The sequence below is a fragment of the Acanthopagrus latus genome, chromosome 12 (genome assembly GCF_904848185.1).
Source record: "Acanthopagrus latus isolate v.2019 chromosome 12, fAcaLat1.1, whole genome shotgun sequence".
Lineage (NCBI taxonomy): Eukaryota > Metazoa > Chordata > Actinopteri > Spariformes > Sparidae > Acanthopagrus > Acanthopagrus latus.
This window is the reverse complement of record NC_051050.1, coordinates 21,176,258-21,196,397: the sequence shown is the minus strand read 5'-3', so window position 1 is coordinate 21,196,397 and position 20,140 is coordinate 21,176,258. Positions and strand designations below refer to the sequence as shown.

Sequence of the window (20,140 nt, the reverse complement as noted above, 5' to 3'; positions counted from 1 at the left end):
TACTTGAGTATTTTCATTTTCTGTAAAGAAGAAATGCTGCATTCTTTATTTTTATTTTTTTAATTAAATTTTACATCATACATTCAAAGTAGATGACCAGCTTGTAAAATGCGATGAATTGTTATCAGTAAACATAACTTCTAGTATTTTAAATAATCTAAATTAGCCTCTGCAATTGGGGAAAACATTAAATGCTTCTTATATGTTACATAATTCTGATAATGAAAAATATTCATTATTTTCTAAAGCACACTTCCTTGCTGCTTATAGCTCCTTCTGTAGGCCTACTAAAACTAAAATTATGAGTATTTTTAGATTTGTGTATTGTTCCTTTTACTTAAAGTAAACACCTGAATAGTCCTTCTGCCACTGAGTTATACAGATAATGTTTCCTGTTTTCAATCCTTGAGAAGGAAGTTCATTCTTACCTGTAGACATTATGATCTTGCCTCATCCTCCTACTTGCAGCTCCCAACTACATTTCCCATAACCCCCTTCTCTCAAGCAATGACCGCGTCACTGAAAAACATGGCGGGTTAGTGTGTGCATGGGGTCCGCTACTCACTTCCAACCCGTCGTCGATAAATGAAAGCTTATTTCTCCCCGCAGACGACATTCACCTGAACAGGTACGTTGCTAGCAGCTAAACAACGCGCGTAGGCGTGATAAAATAACAAACGTAGCTGTCTTAGCTTCTGAATATTAAGAATATAGCGGTCCGAGTCTCGCACACTGCTAGTGTTGACATGCGAGTTTAAGCCCAGGGTTTGAGCACTTTCCGACTTGTTTTCTGCGTTGTTGAAACGTGTTTTCGTTTGAATACGGTGCGTTAGCTCACCAGACGTGTGGCTACAATCTCGTGAGTTTGTTTCTTTAACGTTTCAGTCAGACTTAACGGCTTCTCGGCTGTCAACGTCACTAGTCCTGTCACTTTAACGTATAGCTGAGCTTTGCACTACAGCACGATATCTAGAGGGACGTAGTCGTGTTGGTTTCACAGCAGTAAGTAAGTCTTGCTTTTCAGGATTGTTGGTGTGTTTTGACAGTGCTGACAGTGAGATAAACCCTGTCTGTAAAGGATGTTTTGGTCCTGCAGATACAGCCAACATGACAATAACAAGCTCTGCAGTCTGAGTTTCAGCGAGTTAGCATCAGGCAGTAATTGTATCAAAACATCCTGTGATGTTTTATCAGCGTTGTTGAACAACGTTGTTTTGTTTTTTTTTTGCATTTTTAATCAATTCAAATCACCAAATTACGTATTAATATATTACATTTAACTGTGGTGAGAGGAGTATCACATAAATGAAATTAAATACACCACTACAGCTGAAAGTACAGAACTATTGTATATACTTAATGTTTATTGGGCAAGACAAGAAAAATACACATCGGTTTTCAGTTATTCACATAATCAAAGCACCATCTGATCGACTGATCACCTTCCACTGAAGGTATTTGATCAGTTGAATTGATAACACATTGAAATCTGTCCAAATGTTCCAGTTGTTCTGTGAAAAAGGTGTTGGTCACCTGTGGTTTTCTTTTGCACCTTAGCTACACAATGTCTGAGTCATTTTCCTAAGTTATTCCACTCTCAGCTGGTTGTCAGGTATTGTTAGAGTGTTGATGCGGCTTTGACTTCCTGTGTGTGTTCCAGGTCAAAAATGTTTCGGCGGTCGAGGTTCAGCATTCGGCCCAACGTTGGTACGGCAGGGAGAACAGCAGCAACACCTCAGGAAGCCCCGTCAGTAAACCAGGAGGCCGATGAGACCCCCAAGGATGTCGGTGAGAGCAGCGCTGGTGCTGCAGTGACCGATAACAAGTCTGTTGTGACCCCGTCAGAAAAACCCACAGCCCCAGGGTGAGTGACGAGCAGTACATGACCTCTAAAATGTGTTTTACCACTACTTTTGTTATGTACAACTGAATATAACAAAGAATGTAAATTCTTACAACTCTGTAGGGATGACCAAAATGGGGAAGGTTCCAGCTCCTCAGCAGCAGTCCAGAGAAGGAAGCGGTTTTCTATCAAGCCCAAAGTGGCCCCCGGCCGCCCTTCCGCCCTTGCCCGGTCTCCAAAGACCCCTGTCAAAGCGGTCTCTGCAGCTCCCATTGAAGTCCCTGTCTCAGACCTCGACAAGCCAACAACTAGCAGCCAAAGTGCGACTACAGCAGCCCCTCAAGGACTCCAGTCTCCAAGGCGACGAAGGCTTTCAGAGGAGAGCAAGCAGCCCAAAGTGCAACCTAAACCCACCCTTATCCCTTCTGACGGTTCAGGACCTTCAGCTGTTCCTCTTGCTGAGGACTCAGGAGGAGAACAAACCCAACCACCATCAGAGAGCAGCAAACAATTGGAGAGCACGTCAGGCAGTCAGGTTAAAGAAGCTCCTTCCAGATTAACAGATAAAGTCCCCCCCTCGCTACCAGACAGAGAATCTATTGAGATATCAGAGAAAGCCAAGACTCTAGTGTCATCCAAGAGTGGGCTTTCACTGTCACCACCAGCGTATACTTTGAGTAGGCTCCTGAATGACCCCTCAGACTTGCAGAGGCTTGCAAAGGCCAGAAAGCTCAGAGAACTGCTCAGACAGGAGTTGCACAAAGAAAAGGTAAGTTAACTAAACAAGTAGTTTTAATTATAAGGAACACTTCTCCCCAATCTTTTAGTTCTATTGTAATCATTACATTTAAAGGGTGTTATCATTTGATGTTACAGAAAATCAAGAAAGCTAAGGCACGTCCAAAGGAATATTCTATAGACCCTGCCAAAATGACCATGAGGGACCTCATCCGTTACCTACCGATGTCTAACCCCATGCCGTAAGTGTCTACTCTGCAACTTTGTCGAGCTTGTGTAACATTTAATTGATTGGTTGTTTAGTGGAACTGACCATAATATGTTATTTGTCTAGATCTAGTTTAGAAGCTCCAGAAAATGAGACTGTGGTCCCAACTTCTCCAGATTGTGAAGAGTAAGTTTACGCCATCAACTCTTGGTCCTTATTTGTATCCCTCCTTACACAGCATTGAAAAGGATGTGATGTGTTTATAAGCGAGTATAAATGATGGAATAATTTGGATAGTGTACTACATTTTTAATCAATATCTCTGTCATCAGCAACAGTACATCAACCTTTTTTGTTCTGCCTGATGTTTACGATGTTCTCCCTGCAGGTCACCAGAAAAAGCACAGGAGCCTGAAGTCCCCTCTAAAATTGCAAGCCCAAGGGAGGAGGAAGACGAGGAGGCAGCAGCAGCAGAGGAAGAGCAGGATGATGCACCCATGGTCCCTCAGGTGAAAGTGGCCGAGGATGGCTCACTGATCATTGATGAAGAGAGGTCAGTACATTTCTACTGGCTATTCCATGCATATCTACTTACCTTTTATTCAGTTAATGTTGATAAGAATAGGAACTAACAGTGTCTTTAAATGCATCTATAACATCCTCCAGAGATGTGATTTTTTTTTTTGTCTTTTCAATATATAAACATCGCTACATTATTGTGATATTGAAGATTCTGGAAAAAACGTATTGCCTTAATACATCCTCTTAATCTGCATCTCAGTTTGACAGTGGAAGTCCAGCGAGCCAAAGGGCCAAACACTATTCAGGACCGTGATCCTATCTTTGAGCGTGGCTCCACTACAACTTACTCAAGCTTCAGGAAAGGGACCTATTCGAAACCCTGGTCCAATGAAGGTTGGTCTGATATTAAGACACCTGAATAGCACACATCTGCTCTGATTCCTTGTTCATTTTGTTTTTTCATGTCGTGATTGCTGTTTTCCATCAGAGACAGACATGTTCTTCCTGGCAATTAGCATGGTGGGGACAGACTTCTCCATGATTTGTCAGCTGTTTCCTCACAGAGCTCGATCAGAGATAAAGGTTAGTGTTGACTACAGATATACGCACATTTATTCAATATAATCAGACGAAGCAACAGGCTGCCTCGCTGAAAACTCAATATAATGTTTGTGTTCCTTGCATTGATTTAAACTTTCAGAACAAATTCAAAAAAGAAGAGCGCGCGAATGCTTGGAGGATTGACAAAGCTTTCAGTAAGTATTCAGTTGCACAATGTTTTACACTTGTTGAATATTACATTGAATGGATTTTGATGCAGCATTTACTGGTGATTGTTTTGTAGGAGAGAGGCGTAAACTGGACATAGAGTATTTTTCTAAGCTGCTAGAGAAGATCCTGGAAGTTCAGAAAAACAGGAAAAAACTCAAGTCACTCGCTGAGAAGAACTCACCGAAGAAGCGCAAGAAAAAGGCAAAAGGTAATTGTCTCTGCAGACAGGGTATCTTGTTTGATACTCAGTGAGTTCTGTATTGTTATAACTTAACAGTATTCTGGGTTACAAATTTGATAACTGTCTCTACTGAGTTTGGCTAATTCAGCAATCCTTATGTGTTCTAATATCCTCTACAGGCAAAAAAGCAGGAAGGAAGCTGAGTGATGTGGAGGAGGAAGATGAGGAAGAGGAGAAAGAAATGCCTGAGTTAGAGGAAGAGGGAGAGAAAGAGAATGAGAATGGAACCCCCATTCCTAAGCCCAAGAAGAAACGCAAAAGAAAGACTAAAGAGGATGGCTCGACTGAGGAACCAAATGACAAGAAAAACAAAAAGTGTGAAAAAAGCAATGATCAAGGTACATGGTCATTCTCTTATTTAATGTCATCACAGATTCTCCTTGTGTGTTGCATGCGGCTCAGTTTTGTTTTATTTGATATTCTCAGATGAAGCCTACATACCTGAAGAAACCGAGGCAGCACTTCCTGAGGATCGCACTAATTCAGACATGTAATGAAACTTAAAGAAAATTGTTTTGGATAAAAAAATGTTTAATGACTCTTCGTTGGCTTAAAAAATGTTGTTTGGTCCTGATATTCAGGTCTGAAAAGACTGAGAATGCAGCTAAGGACACCATAATCAAGCCAGCTAAACTTTCACGAGGCAGAGCCCCAAAACCACTGCTGCCTTTGGGCCGGAAGTTAGGTAAAAAGTCTCCAGCCCCCTCCACGAAGGCCAAAGATGGTGCAGCAGATAAAGGGGATGGGAGTGTGAGTGACAAAGAGCAGGTTATTATTTCAGTTTCAGAGCATCATCGGATCTTTCTACCTACTGATATTTTGCTTTACTAAATGTTATGCTATCCTTTTAGGGAAATAAAGATGCATCACCTATAAGGCAAGCCAATAAGAGGATGTCAGCCGATGATGACATTTCCTCTGAAGAAGAGGACGCTTCTGTTCAACCTCCAAGACCTACCAGGTACTATATATAATTGGTGCAGCTGTGGCTCAGTGGGTAGAGCGGGTCGTCTAGCGATCAGAAGGTGACAAGTTCGAATCCCAGCTCCTCCTAGCTGCGTGTCGAAGTGTCCTTGTTCAGATAATTATGATTTTATATTATTATAATCAATAATTTAAGAAGGAAGTTGTTCATCAGTGTGTGATTGTGTTTTGTAGATATGGGAGAGTGCCCAAACCCACCAAACCCTTGACTTACCCTGCCAAAGATGATCCACACTCGTCTGCATCTGAAGCCACTCCTGCCTCACCAGCTGCGTCCACTGCTTCTGCTGCCAAGCCTAAAACCAAATGCACGGCCAAGAGGGGAAGATCATCAAAGCCCCAATCAACCCAAGAGTCTAAAAAGCCCAAACTAGTCACCCTCAGGGCTTCTCAGTCAGAATCCAGTGATGAGGGGAATGAACAGCAGTGGGGGGAAGAAGAGATGGAGAAGGAGCAACACCATTCATATAGTAAAGACAGCATTGCCCCTGCATTTGTTCCTGCCAGCCTGCGTTCCCCACAACCTGTGATTTCAGAAGTGGAAGAGACTATGGAGGAGGTATGAAAAACCATTTCCCATCATTTCGTGCACAGATACATGCCATTCATTAATTTTATTTTGACATAAAAGCATTTTTTTGTGTGTTTATGTTGTCATTACTTTTTTTTGTGCATGGTTTTACATTCCATAATTCAACCCCTTCACTCTGACTCCCCCCCATCCCACGCATAGCTTGATATCTTGGCCAATATGCCTGATGTGTTGGGCATCTCCCAAGATGCTTTGTGCCCTGATTCCTCTTTCGAGCTGGCACAAAATGAGACAGGCACAGCTGAACCGTGTGAACATCAATTGGATCTGCTGGTTGTAAGTTTCCAACACCTAAAATGTAGTATCAGAGAAATTGACTAATTATCTCTAGTAACATGAATACAATTTTCTGAGATCTGAGTTTAAAAATCTGATGAGATCAATCTGCATACCTTTATCTACAACAGGACCAACGTTGATAAAATGCAACCCAGTTTTCTCCCGATGTCCCCTCCTTTTCATTTTAACGCATGCATTTAGTTTGTGGTTGGATCACGCAGTCATATTGTGACATAACAGCATAATTTCCAAGTTCAGTTGAGGTACACTTTAATTGAGGAAAAGAAAGAAGCTCAAGTTTAAACAAAGATGCAAGCAGTCTTGATATTGAGCTGGATGAACATGTGGCAACCTCCCTATCTAAGGAAAGGGGCCTTACAGTGTCTTTGTTTCCCTTGCAGGATGTTATAGACTTTCTTTCTTCAGAGCACACAGAAGGTATGTTGAAGGGTTATCCTGAGCTGAGTGGCTCTCATTTAAAAACATTATATATAGATATAGATATAGATATATGCATAGAGATAGTTGGATAAAGTCATAGTATTGAGTTTTGGGATCTTCTTTGTTTTAGTGTCTGAGGACGAGAGCTACAATGAGGCTGCTCAGACTCTGCTGACCATCGGCAACATGGCTCACCTCTCTCAGTCAGCACAGAATCTAGCAACAGCCATACAAGATCACACAACAGGTAAGAGACACAGAGCCCCCAAGATTCCTTGTTGGATTTTATTTGTAATACATTAAATTACACTAAATTTGAAATGTGCCATTGTCTTTTAATGCAGAGACGTCAGTAAGTGTGGATGACACCATCCGAAACCTAGAAGAAGAGGTTGCATCACAGCCTGCTGCACAAGAGGAAGATAGTGCCACTTCTCTTATGGTTGCAACATCTGGCCAAGAAGTCACAGAAACATCAGAAACGGTTGCCCTTGAAGAGCTACAAAACAGCACAACAGATAGTGGTGACATGCCCATTTTTGAAAGCAGTGATCAGAGTACTGGTCCTGATCCGGACCCTACCCCTCAAACAGAAGCAAGTCCAGAGAAGTCAAAGAAAAATTCTCCACAAACTAGAAAAGGACGCTTGTCCAAGGTGAAACCAAAGCCTAACCTTGGCCAAGCCTCAAGGACTGCAAAGTCAAAATCCCAACCAGAAACAGATACAAAGACTATAGATGAAGAGAGCCACACAGTCGCTCCTGATGTCACTCAAGCCCCTGAGACTTTATCAGCTGCTGAAGAAACTCCTAAGATAGCAGACTCCTATCAAAAATTGGCAAAGGATGAAATCTCTTGTATCGAAGTCAAAGAGCCATCAGGCAGTCAGGAGAAGTCTGCTGGTCAACAAAAATCAGGTGTAGTGACATCTGATCAGAGTACCTCAAAGAACCAGAGCCGCTGCTTTTCTGACACCAAATTTGAATCAACAGATGAAACACTGATATCTAATGTTCACACAATAAAGAATAGTGTCAATAATCTGGTAACATCTGACACAGCAGACCCAGAATCACAAGGGATAAACATATATCCAGATCCAGTCCCACAGAGTAGTGCCCATCCTGCTCCATGTGTCACACCTGTAGAAGATGTACCTGTTAGTCAGAAAGAAGAGAGTGAAGATGCATCAACTTGCCAGACCAAGAAGAGTCGATTCCAGAGAGTGAAACCCAAACCCAACCTTGCAAAGACATCAAGAACTAAGCCTCAAACCACAAAAGACACTGTAAATAAAGACTCCAACCCAACTGCAAATCCACATTTCCAAGAAAAAACAATAGAGCTTGAAGCAGAACCAACATGTACCACCTCTCCCGAAAAACCAAGTAAGAGCCCTGCTCCTGCTTCAGATTTGATACCATCATTGGATTTAGGCTCTACTCTTACATCCGCAGAGGAACTTCCTATAGCTGTGGAGAAGAAAACAGATGTTGGAGTTGTTGGTCAGGTAGAATCAGGTGTAGCAACATCAGATTGGAGTGCCTCAGAAAACCGGAACCCTGCTGAAGCTCAGCTTGAACCCAGGATGGAACAGGCCACCAGAAATGAAGAGGATAAGCCGATATCTTATGTTGGGACAACTGAAAGTACTTGTATTAATTTTCTGACATCAGATTCTGCAGTCCCAGAATCACAGCTCGGACAAGGCTCAGACATGGACTCAGCCACAGTCCAAGAGAGCAGTGATCATCCTGCTCCATGTGTTAAACCTGTAAAAGATCCACCTGCCAGTCAGAAAGAAGTGAATGTAGACCCATCGACTCACCAGGCCCGGAAGAGTCGATTCCAGAGATTCAAACCAAAACCCAACGTAGCACAGATATCAAAAACTTTACACTCTAAGCCTGTAACCACAAAAAACACTGTAGAAAAAGGCTCCAACCCAAGTACATCCCCCGAATTCCACAAAAAAGCAATAGTAAATGTTGAAGCAGACCCAACTGGCACCATCTCTCCTGAAAAGCTGGATCAAAGTACTGGTCCTGTTTCAGATCGGACACCGTCATGGGATCTAGGCCCTACTGTCACACCCACGGAGGCCCTGTCTGCAATTGATGAGAAAAGGACGGATGTTGCTCAGGTAGAATCAATCTCTGCAACAACAGATCAGAGAGCCTCAGAAAACCAGGACTCTGAAGCCCAGGTGGGACCCAGTACGGCACGAGACACAAGAGACACAAAGCCAGCATCTGAGCCCATAGAAGAAAAACTGATGTCTCAGGTTGGTACAACTGAGACGAGTTGTACTTATCTGCTGACATTAAACTCTGCAGTCCTTGAATCACAAGTTAGGCATGAACCAAACATCGACTTGGTACCTATCCAAGAGAGCAGCGACCATCCTGATCTTTGCGTTACACCTGTAATAGAGTTACCTTCTAGTGAAAAAGAAAAGAGTGAAGAACCATCGACCCACGAGGCCAGGAAGAGTCGATTCCAGAGAGTCAAACCCAAACCCAACTTGCCACAGACATCAAGAGCTGTGCGGTCGAAAACTGAAACCACAAAGGACCTCGTCATAAACATGCAGCCAGTTGAGAATCCCTCCGGCCCAACTCCAATATCTGAACCCTCTGACAAGACAAACGCAGAGAAGGGAGCACAGCCACATTGCAGTACCACCCCTCCTGAAAGACCAAGCCAAAGTACTGGTGCTGTGTCAGTTTCAGTACCATCATCAGAAACATGTTCTAGACCCACAGAGGGATTGTCTTCAGCTGAAGTCCAAAAGACTGATGCTGGAAGTGCACTAGACTCAAGCTCAGAGGGCTCAGAACAAAATGTACCTCGAAGAAGGCGGCACCTACCCAAAATAAAACCCAGTTTGGGATTATCAACCAGAACTGCACACGCAAAAGATGGTAAACCCTCAGAACTACATCATATGAGCACTTCGGTCATAACCTCAGAACAGCTGCCTGTGGACATTAACAAATTAACAGAGAAGGACATCAAGCACTTGACATCAGCACATTGTTCCTTAGAACATCTCAGCTCAACAAAACCAGTACCTGCAGAGTCAGAGACGTCAGGAGATGCAGCAACATCTTCCAATGTTGTGTTGACAGACTCAGTTCTTGCAAATAAGTGCAGTGAAAAATCCACAATTGAAAAGGAATCTCTACCGCACAAGGTGGTGAGTGGACCTGCTTCACAATTGAACAGCAAACAGGATATTACACTTGGGGCTACAGAGACCGATACCAAGCCATCAACAGATGATCCAACTGCAATTCCAGACGTCCAGTCTTCAGAAGATCATTCTACAGAAACAGAAATTAAAACTACTAATTCACAGCCCATACCAGATCTGGAAGACAGCACTCAGCATCCACATTCAGAGAATGAGTCTGAGGCACAAGGTCAACACACAGTCCATCAGTATCCTGAAATGACTGAAAATAAAAAGGATGACCAGAGGTAAGATGAAAAACAATACGATGTAAATATAGATGTCATTTCTTATCAACATTCTGATGTTTTTAGATGATTACCAAAGAATTATTATTTTTTTCTAATTTAGTGTGTTTTCCCCTTCAAGCACTGATGATAATGAATCAAAGGCAGCCGACTCTTCTAAGTCCTCAAGAAAAGCTCCTCAGACTCGTAGAGGCCGGCTTGTTAAACCTAAACCCAACCTGGGAAGCAAAAGCCAGCCTCCACGACCACAAGTCAGGAATGCAAAACAATCAGAAGCAGGTTTGACACCTTTTTTAAAAATTAAAGTACTTACTTTTAAGAATGCTGAGCGGATATTCACGATTCCTGCCATCTATGGCCGTGCAGTACCTTCCAACTGGAGTAATGGATCTTCTTTCTTCACAGATTCTGCCACCTGCTCAGGTGTGGATGCCTCTCTTCCCCACAAGCCTGTGTCTGAACTCCAGCCTCAGAGTCAGGAACCAGTAGAGGGAGCCATTGACCAACATAGTAACCAAAGTTCCCCTCCAGAAGATGCTGGGTCCTCTCTGGCCAGCTTGACACAAGTTACTGAACAACCTAATCAACGTGACTCCACTCCAGATGTTGCTGGATCTTCTCTAGGCTGTTTGACACAAGTAACTGACAGTTATAATCAGGTAAGATATTATTTACATGTGTGCAAAAGGATTGTTAAATTAAATGTATAAATGCACTGTGTAAAAACAGAAAGCAGTAATGCTTTACATTGTGACACGACCATTTAAGTTGATGTCGCACTGATGCAAACTTGACTGAACCATGTAAACCTGACAGTTAATTTGTGAGAAAAGAACATGGTAAGCTAACAATATCACTTTTATACAGTCAAAAGTGTTAAATAACATCCAGTTTAGAGCATCTGGAACATTTCAGGTAAAGATGATAAAGGTGTACCTGAGTTACTCCGACAGGGCTGAGAACAACTTAAGTGTATGCAACTTCAGCAAGAGTTTGGTGTTATCTCGGTCGGAAAGCTCTCACCACATGTAAGGACTAATCCTCAAATGTGTCTCTCTGATTCTCCTCACACTCCCAGGATGCATCAACATCTGGTACAGGAGGGACCCTGTGTCAGCCAAGTCTCACAATATTTCCAGACAGTAAGTCAGATCAGTTGAATTGTTTACGTTGTGTACACCATGGTTTAGTCTCAAACCTCTCTAACTCTCACTCTCAGTGCTGCCGGAGCAGGTGCCTTCAGATCCAGATGAACCGTTTTTCATCCTCTCTTTGACTGAGATCCCAGTCTGTTCATCGGGGGATGTGTCAGACCCTTATCTCCCTGTCACAGATATATCAACGCAGCAACAGAGGTTGGTGCTTGTCTCTTATCAGCTGGCCGTGCAGGCGTGGAGCTCCTTTTTTCTAGTGTCTGATTCTGAAACTGTCCTCGCCCACCTGCAGTGTTCCTGGAGAAAGTTTGGCAGTCGCTGGAGATGGGCCTCTTTTTAATGTCGCTGTGCCTGTGTCCCCAGAGGAGAGTGGTGAGACAGGACTCTGTGCAAAAGATGAAGCTGCACATACAGTGAGTGAAGTTTTAAGGAGCCACTTGGAGCTGCAATCTGATAAAATGTCAGTATTTTGTCACACATTTTCTTTTTGTCCTCCACAGCAGAGTTCAAGTTTGGAGAATCCAGTGGATCCAAATGGTAGAGTCAATTTATTTTTCTGTGATTTATTTAAACTTATGATTAATGTCATATTTGTAATGATTAAGGTTAAGTGTTTGTGTTCATGGAACAGAGATTCCAAGAGTCCAGCCATCCAAATTACCAGATACTGAGGAGAATAACGATGAGACTGAACCTCCCGCAACAAAACAGACACTAAGGGGCACTGGAAGAACAGGTATGCAATAGATGAATATCCTCAAGTGCACTCTCAGCTAATTAAATACATATTCTTCATCGTGTCTCCGTTTTTCTTTGAAGCAGCTAAAGTGCAGGTTAAGCCCAAGACACCAAGACAGAAACAAGCCAGCAAGACACTCCCTGCTAAGGAGGAAGACTCCACCCATGACTCAGAGCTTCCTGGTCCTTCTGTTCAGCTAAAAATCTCTGATGGTGATGACCATCTAGATGTTGAGAAGAATATACTGACACGTGGGAAGGACCTTGATGATTGCAGCACAGGAGCACAAACTACACAGACTACAAGGATTAGAAGTCGGAATAGGTGAGGAAAAAAATGAAACAAATCAGATTGATTTCCCCAAATGTGTTGTTGATACCTATCACATGATTATTGTTAATTTCTATTTTCCCATACTGACAGAAAACCCCAAGACAACTCTGCTGCTTCAAGCAAACCTCCGCCTGGCAAAGCCGCTTCCGAGGGGCCTCAGGTCAGAACTCCGAGCGCAGTGGGAAAAAAACCTAAACTAGCACCTGTAGCCTCAACGCCACATGATGTTGCTCCCACATCCAGTCCAGCACAGCTGCCAGAGAGCACAAACGCTGTTGTGGATGTCAGGCAGACTTCTGAGCACAGCCGATTACACTCAGACGCAACTCCTAGCACCTCTCCTGATGCAGCTGAGGTGAGGACGGTACAAGGTGTATGAGCCATATTCATTCGGTGGCTATTTTCCACATCCACAGGTCTATAGCAGCTTATCCTCTGTTCTTCTTTATCGTAGGCTTCAGCTTCCCAGCAAAGTGACAGTGTGGAGAGCAGCCTAACGGAGGATGAGCCCACCAGCGTGTCTCAGTACTTCTTATGTGACATTTTCACCGACGTGGAGGAGGGATGAAAGCCATAGAGAGGGCTGAGTGAGAGGAGAGGACGGACCTGCAGGCTTGCCTTTTTTAAAATGTTTGTTGTGTTAAGTTATGTCTGTAACACTAATTTATATCTAAAATATTGTCTTTTGTTGTTGAGCTGTAATGTAGTGGAGCAAAATTAACTATACTGATAAATGCAGTTTCTTTTTCATGAGCACTTTGAACATGTACAGTTGTTTCAATTGAATGAAATGCATTTTTGAATGGACATTAGTTTGGATAAGAAACATTCATTTGTACTCATTAATCAAAACATGGATAAATCACTAGTTTGAAAGAGGTGGCAGCTTCTTCCCAATTATTTGTAAAGTTTTGAGCCTCAGAGTCACTTTAATTGGTTACCAACTTCCTGTGAACATGTACAGTTTGTACAAAAGGAAACTGTTCTTCCAAATGTCTGTTCCATTAACAGACCAAACATTAGTCTCAGGAGGGAAAACCGGATCAATTGCCAAGGTTGTACAGCTGCATGTATAAATGTACCTACCTTTTTTTAATGCCTCTTCTGTGTATTCATATGCATTTTTTCTTATCATCTGTTCTATTCTGAAACAAATTTTGCTTTGTATTTGACAGGAAAGAGTCAAACTGGCTTCTCATTTAATTAAGTAGAATTGCAGATGTAGACAGATGTGAGGGAATTTTACTGACGTGTTGTTTTGCTGTATATAGTGTAGATGAGTCGAAACGTTCAGAGTGGTCCTTGTACAGATGCACAGCATTCAGATTATGTTTGATACTTGAAAACACATCATGCTTACATGTTTCCTTAGTTCATTAAAAATAAAACATGAAATGAAATTCCTTCAATCTTTGTAAATGTCAGTTGGCTTGTTTGTTTTTGTGTGTCTGTGTGTGTTTAAATGTTGAGATGGGTTCACTGCCTTCTGATGAGATGGTACATTTCAATTATGAAACTATATTGATCGTCACCCGTCGTTGTTGGTGGCTTGTTCACATCCTGGTGTGATGTTTGATGCCTGTCTGTAATGTGATGGAATAATTGTGTTCCCTCTTTAAATTTGATTTCAGGCTGCATTAAAGGTGCACTATGTCGTTTTGGGGATGAGACTTTAATTAGGAGAGAAACATTGTCAATGACTGATCTTATTTTTATGCCTAAGTGAACAAACTTTTTTATTTTTCCATCTTGTTATTACTTTGTATTGGCGGACCCTGCCATGTTAAAGCTTCAAACAGGACGTTATTTTCCTCCGAGAAGAGCTGTTTTATTCAGTAATGGAAGAAATGAATATTTCTGAGTTAAAATTATTAGCTTATTAATATTATAAATATTAAAATTCTGAGTTTGAATTTCTTCTCCAAAACTACATATTGCCCTTTTAAACATACAGTCTGGTTTCTTAAAATTTTTAAACCTTGAACATCCTCATATGCAAGATACATATTTGAATCTTAAAAAAGCTATATATATATACATATATACACACACACCCAGTTTGTGCCTCTCATGCCTAAATAGTTCTTCCTCCTGACATAAGTCTGTGCTGAATGACATAAAACTGGACTGAAAGAGGATTTAGAAGTTTAATTAACAATTAGCACTGAAATTTGACTGTGTTAATTGTAATTATTTTATACAAAATAATGGGGTGTTATTGTGTTATGCTAAGCAAGAAAGCAAGAACGTGTCGTTTAGATACTTGGACAGGAAATATTGTTGCAACTAAAGAGACTTTTTGATTGTATAGAAACCATTGGTGTCCCAATTCATCAAATCGATGTACTTGACATCTGGTGACAGACTCACGTAAAAAAAACTGTTGTGCTGTATGTTTTTGTAAAAAGGAAATTAATTCCAATTGACCAGTAATCCTCATTACTTTATGTTTTTACAGTTTCTGTTCCTGAGTAACTTCCTTTACGCTCTCACACTTCTTAGCCTTTTAAATAAATCGTTGATATTCACAGGATATAAAAAGTATTCAGCACTGCATGTGACAGAGCTGACGGAATAAAAGACTGCACTAATCCCTCCGTGCTGCCACCTCTTGTAGTGAGGCTTAAAACTGTTTTTGATCTCTCTGTTGAGTAACTAACTGCTCCGTCTGCAGGTCCATTCAGTCAGCTGTGAGATTAGTCGGTGCGCTCACCGTACAGCTGAACGCACAGAGACCGAAAAAGACCTCCAAGAAGAAGGAACATGACTGAAAACACCCAGGTCAGTGAAATAAGATGTTTTTTGGGGGGTTTTTTGGATTATTTTTACACTTCTGAATCTTTTTATTGTAATCCAGCAGATAAATGAATGAATGTTAATGGGTTTTTTTTTCTTGTTTACATTAAAACAAATGTCATTGAGTAAATGGGATCTCACATTCAAAACAAAAGTATCTGTTGATGAAAAATCCTGAGTCATTTGCACTTAAACATAACAATTTGCAGTGATCCTGTGAAAAACTAATATAATTCATAACAATCAATCTTCATCATCATCAGTTTCCAATGTGCACTGTATTTAATGATATCATATGATGGCACAAATGAACTATTTAAGAACTTGTTGCTAAACCAGCTCAGTGATTACATCTTACGTAATGACGTGGGATCGATTCAGAACAAAGGAGAACACAACATTTCAACATGGCTTAGGCTCAGAAAACATTATTCAGTTATGCAACTTTTGATCCTTAGAGCTGTGCTTCAACTCCCTTATGAGGTGTGATAATGAATGAACGACTGGGCCCAAGAATGTGGAATTAACACGGACTCATCGTGTCCATTATGAAACAAATCAAAACACTGTAACAGTCAAGTGTGTGCTTGTGTATCAATCGATGTCATTGCATTAACTTACAGATGCTCCATTCAGTGTCTGTCAATCCAAAAATCACAACAGTGCAGTCAGATTGTAAAAACACACCAATATCTTAATAATCACAACCTTAGTTATAATGTAAACATGATGAAATGATGAATTAATCAGATATTTTTAGGAAACATGCTGCTGAGTGGATTATAAATGAGGAAATCATGTGCAATTATAAATATATACAAAATCTGTTATTCCAGACAAAGACGAACTTGTCTCTTGCGACAACATGCACCTTGTCTTTGCTTACCTGGAGCCAGTCTAAGGCTCCGACAGTGTGAACATGTCCAGGGATTAATGTGATGCTCCAGTTTAACAGGCACATCAGGGGTTCTGGGCTCTTGCGTAACGGGTCTGGGCCAGCGTGTGTTTAAAGGACTGTTGCCGGAAGGATCAGCAGAGTGTCGGAAAGTTACAAGGCTGATGACAGTGACTGCTGTGTGACGTCTAGTTGATCACCGCACATCATCAGCATTACCTGTAAACTGTAATTACTCAAACACCCTCACATTATCATGCATCAGAGCACAAGACTGAGAGTCTCCAGCCTGCTAGTTGCTCCATTAGGCTGCACATTGTCTCAGATTTGCATGTTATTATGACAAGGTTGATGTAAATATGATCCGTTTTCCAGATATTTCATCATGAGTTAGTTGGACAAGGTGAAATTTGGACCTGATGAGGACATTTCTGTTAATCAGGGGATCAACACAGTGATTAAAATTCATCCTGAGGGGAACATGGCGATCTTTTGGCATTGGAAGGAAATGTCAGAGGATCAACCTTTAGGATTCATTTCTAGGAACCAGTGCTCAAAGTGGGCTATAAGTCACCGCTATGCAGTGCCAGCTCTTTCACATTTACTTCCTGGAGCACTGTGACTTTTTCTTGCAGTTCTCACGATTTCCTGGTGCTCTTTTTTCCGCCCTCTCCATATCAGGTTCTCATTAATTCCATTAGTAGAGGCTTTGTCTGACGCTTAAGTTTCCCTGCTTGCCTGCCTGCTGCTCTCTGTCTGTGGTTAAAGAGCTTCATTTGTGTGTCACCAAAAGCAGAAACAGTGACCAAACATGCACACATGCCAGCGTGGCTGGAATCAGGAGCCTGATTTTGCCCATTATAGCAGTGAGAACGCTGAAAAATGTGACTGCAAGTGAATATGGAAGGAAGATGTTAATGACTTCAATCAAAAAAACAAAACAATTGCCCGTACTTACCTTTTTGCAATATGCATCACAGTTACACCCATAGCCATAGCAGTCACAAGAACATAAATATTGATATTTCTGATTAAAAGAATGTTCTTTATTTCACTCATCTGTGACAGGAAGGAGAGGTGCTGAAGCAGATCGAGAGGGAGGTGCGAATGCGGGAGGGGGCCAGTAAGCTTCTGGCAGCCTGCTCCAGGAGAGAGCAGGCCCTGGAGGCCTCCAAGAGCCTGCTGACCTGCAGCGCCCGCATCCTGGCCTTGCTCAGCCAGCTACAGAGGATGAGGAAAGCACAAATCCTGGGGAGAGTGGGACAAAGGTCAGATGGAGTCCAGAGATATACTGTATGAAAATAGACAGTGTATAGATCTCTTGTCAGTGGAGACGGAGACAAAGAAATGTTGCTGGTGGACGCTGTCATGTCTCATATTGGCCATCAGAGGGAGGCAAAGCTAGCCTTTTCAATCTGCTGAGGGTTTTTTTTGTTAGATTTGTAGATTTACTTGATTTATTGTGTTTATAATTGATATACTTGTACATTAAGATTACATATATGCATGATACACATACAGTCATGATGGTGGAAACAGAGGACCTTATTTGTGGAACATAAATGCTCATTTTTGGTGAGATTTGTCTAGTGTTGTTATTCCTCAGGCTTTTAATTTGTGCTGTTGTTGAGCTGGATTCCATTGGTGTTCTTGCTATTTTGTCCGTCACCTTTACATGCTGTACTTCATATATGGTTTGTTGGTTCTGTTATGTATTTCTGCTGCTGCAGGTCATCTGGAGATATCGCGCCGTGTCTGGGAAAAGTAGCCCTCTCAGGTGAGCGTTGGCAAGAATATCTCACCGCAGCACTTGAGCTTGTCTTTTATATTTGTTCCAACTTTTTACATTTGCACTCTGCAGACCTGCGAATCCCGCTGATGTGGAAAGACTCAGAGTACTTCAAAAACAAAGGCGGTAAGGCCACTGAGTGAGCTGATGTTGACATCTTGATTGAGATTATATGGACTGAGAGAAAGAAATCAATTAAATAAGCAAAGAGTTTGATTGCATGGGCACCTTAAACCTGTCATTGTGCCTGGTTCTTTCATAAAACTGAAATAATTGCCCACTTTACCTGACTTGCCTTCAGAATCAACCTGCAATTTGTTATTTGTTTCTTTTCACCTGCAGAGCTGCATCGGTGCGCCGTGTTCTGCCTGCTCCAGTGTGGCACAGAGATCCACGACACTGATCTGGTGATGGTGGACCGGACTTTAACTGACGTGTGTTTTGAAGACACCGTCATATTGTGAGTCAGCCTTGTTGTCGCAGATCTTTAGAGGTTGAGTTGTGGTCCAATCCCACTTTGAAACTGAATTTGGCTGCAAACAACCACAAATAATAATAATACTAGAAATAATATGTAATTCATTAGGGTTAGGAAATAAACAAAGTTACACCCTAGGTAAATTAACAAACTGTAACAAGTGGATTATTATGTCAAGTTAGACAAAAACTCGAGTTAAACATAAAACTGTGTTGTAAATTACATTGTAGTCTCTCCTGGCCTGGATGTCCAGAATAGTTCATAGCCACACGCTTGCTCGTCAACACCTTATTAGACCTTCATAGATGTTAACTTGCCAAACATAACAAGAAAACTGTGCTGCGAAATAAAGTGAAAACCATCACGATGTTGCACTTTTTATCCAATTTGAAATAAAATTATGTCTCATGTCTTATCAAATTACTCTATTATACAGTGATTGTTTACTGTATAATAGAGTTATGTACATTTTTTTTTCTAATTTGAAATCTGTTACATATTTTAAGTTTACAGAGGGAATAACCATGTTATGACAAAAAGTACAGCTGATTATGTCTTGTGTATGTGCTCTAAAATAATGTGGGGCTGATAACGTATGCGTCACTTTATAAAAGTGTCTGTGTGCGAGCAGCAACGACGTGGGTCCAGAGTTCCAGCTCCGTGTGGAGCTGTACAGCAGCTGTGCGGTGGACAGCTCCTCACAGGGGGCTCTAGGACCCAGGAGAGGGAGCCTGCTGGGGGGCTCTCTGGGATGCTCCTCTGGGAGTAAGATCCGTGCTGCGTTTGAGTCTGCAACTGTTTGTGGATCCAGTGGAGGAGATGAGGGACCTGGAGGTGTGTCGCCGCCTTCATCCCCTCGTCGGTCTTCGCTGTAAGGATGGCTGTTCTCCCTCACACTACACACTAAAGGAAATTTTCAACATCCCGAAAAATGAAGGATGATTTTGGACACTTTTTTTTTTCCTGTCTGAAGGGGGCCCAAGTTCAACCTGCTGGCTCACACGACACTGAGAATCGAACACGTCCAGGAAGCTTTCAAGACGCATGATTTGACGCTGGCAGCGACAGGTGAGCTTTAAATCACCTCCTCTCTTCCTCTTGTCTCTTTTCCTCTCCTCTAATCCCTAATCCCTTTGTTTTTCCCAGAGGACAGCCCCTTCTGGCTGCCTCTGTATGGCAACATGTGCTGCCGCCTGGTTGCCCAGCCTCTGTGCATGGTACTGCCTGTCATGAGTGGCCAACTCAAGGTTAAGGTGACTATGTCCTCATATGTTATCCCACTTTCAGACTGTTAATAGTGTAATCAGATTATCATCCACTGAAAGACTTCACTCCCTGCTCTCATTCAGCTTGGAGAGGACCTTGATCGCTGGCAAAATGTCCACTGTGTCCTCAGAGGGCAAAGTCTCCTCTGCTACCAGAGTGAAGAGGACCTGGAGTCTGAGGACGAGCCATTACTTGTAATCCACATCAGAAAGGTCGGTTCAAAAATGAGCAAAGTGACAAATAAATAGATGGATTCATTTAAGGTTTTGTCCACGTTGATTACAACAACATGCCCAGGCTACCAGAGTGCACTGGTGAATTTATAAAGGTTGTCCTAGTGAGCATATGAAAATGAATGAAGATTAATTTCTGTCAACTTCAACTAGAGTACCGGCGTCTGGCCCAGCTTCACAAACTTCAGAGGTGCAAAATCAAAACACTTGCAGTGTATAGAACAACTTTACCGTCAGACCTACACGGTGCAGGTTGTGGCATCATTAGACACATAAAAAACAACATTTAAATATGGTAAGTATGATACCTACCCTACCTAACCATCCCAAAAATAGCTTGTTATATATTCTACAA

At 41.9% G+C, this 20,140-nt stretch overlaps 2 protein-coding genes across 5 annotated transcripts in view; both read left to right on the top strand.

Moving 5' to 3' along the window:
* Positions 1-480: 480 nt before the first annotated feature.
* zgc:162472 (uncharacterized protein LOC553495 homolog) lies at positions 481-13,747 on the top strand. The gene is made up of 29 exons (XM_037116800.1): positions 481-628; positions 1,661-1,864; positions 1,967-2,612; positions 2,720-2,823; positions 2,916-2,975; positions 3,178-3,342; positions 3,571-3,704; positions 3,799-3,893; positions 4,012-4,066; positions 4,156-4,290; positions 4,443-4,661; positions 4,750-4,813; positions 4,905-5,091; positions 5,175-5,284; positions 5,482-5,866; positions 6,041-6,175; positions 6,580-6,616; positions 6,750-6,866; positions 6,964-10,102; positions 10,224-10,381; positions 10,508-10,761; positions 11,181-11,244; positions 11,322-11,457; positions 11,549-11,669; positions 11,757-11,793; positions 11,888-11,992; positions 12,076-12,319; positions 12,419-12,683; positions 12,783-13,747. The coding sequence occupies exons 2-29, from the start codon at positions 1,668-1,670 to the stop codon at positions 12,894-12,896; spliced, it is 7,482 nt and encodes a 2,493-aa protein (XP_036972695.1). The 5' UTR covers positions 481-628; positions 1,661-1,667; the 3' UTR covers positions 12,897-13,747.
* The window catches only part of LOC119029737 (rhotekin-like), a 19,854-nt gene continuing 12,540 nt past the window's right edge, over positions 12,827-20,140 (top strand). For all 4 annotated transcript variants that reach the window (XR_005078065.1, XR_005078064.1, XM_037116802.1 and 1 more), the window contains exons 1-10: positions 12,827-12,958; positions 15,003-15,109; positions 17,088-17,287; positions 17,750-17,796; positions 17,881-17,934; positions 18,151-18,268; positions 18,918-19,157; positions 19,260-19,354; positions 19,433-19,539; positions 19,636-19,764. Coding sequence is in view for 2 of the 4 variants with exons in the window: in XM_037116802.1 (XP_036972697.1) it covers positions 15,092-15,109; positions 17,088-17,287; positions 17,750-17,796; positions 17,881-17,934; positions 18,151-18,268; positions 18,918-19,157; positions 19,260-19,354; positions 19,433-19,539; positions 19,636-19,764 (1,008 nt within the window). In the remaining 2 variants the exon portion in view is untranslated. The remainder of the gene's footprint in view (positions 12,959-15,002; positions 15,110-17,087; positions 17,288-17,749; positions 17,797-17,880; positions 17,935-18,150; positions 18,269-18,917; positions 19,158-19,259; positions 19,355-19,432; positions 19,540-19,635; positions 19,765-20,140) is intronic.

Excerpts from the sequence above, each read along its gene's own strand:
- zgc:162472 (XM_037116800.1), top strand. The coding sequence starts at position 1,668 with ATGTTTCGGCGGTCGAGGTTCAGCATTCGGCCCAACGTTGGTACGGCA. Across the intron at positions 1,865-1,966 it reads GAAAAACCCACAGCCCCAGG|GGATGACCAAAATGGGGAAG; the intron begins GTGAGTGACGAG and ends ACAACTCTGTAG. Across the intron at positions 12,320-12,418 it reads AGGATTAGAAGTCGGAATAG|AAAACCCCAAGACAACTCTG; the intron begins GTGAGGAAAAAA and ends CCATACTGACAG.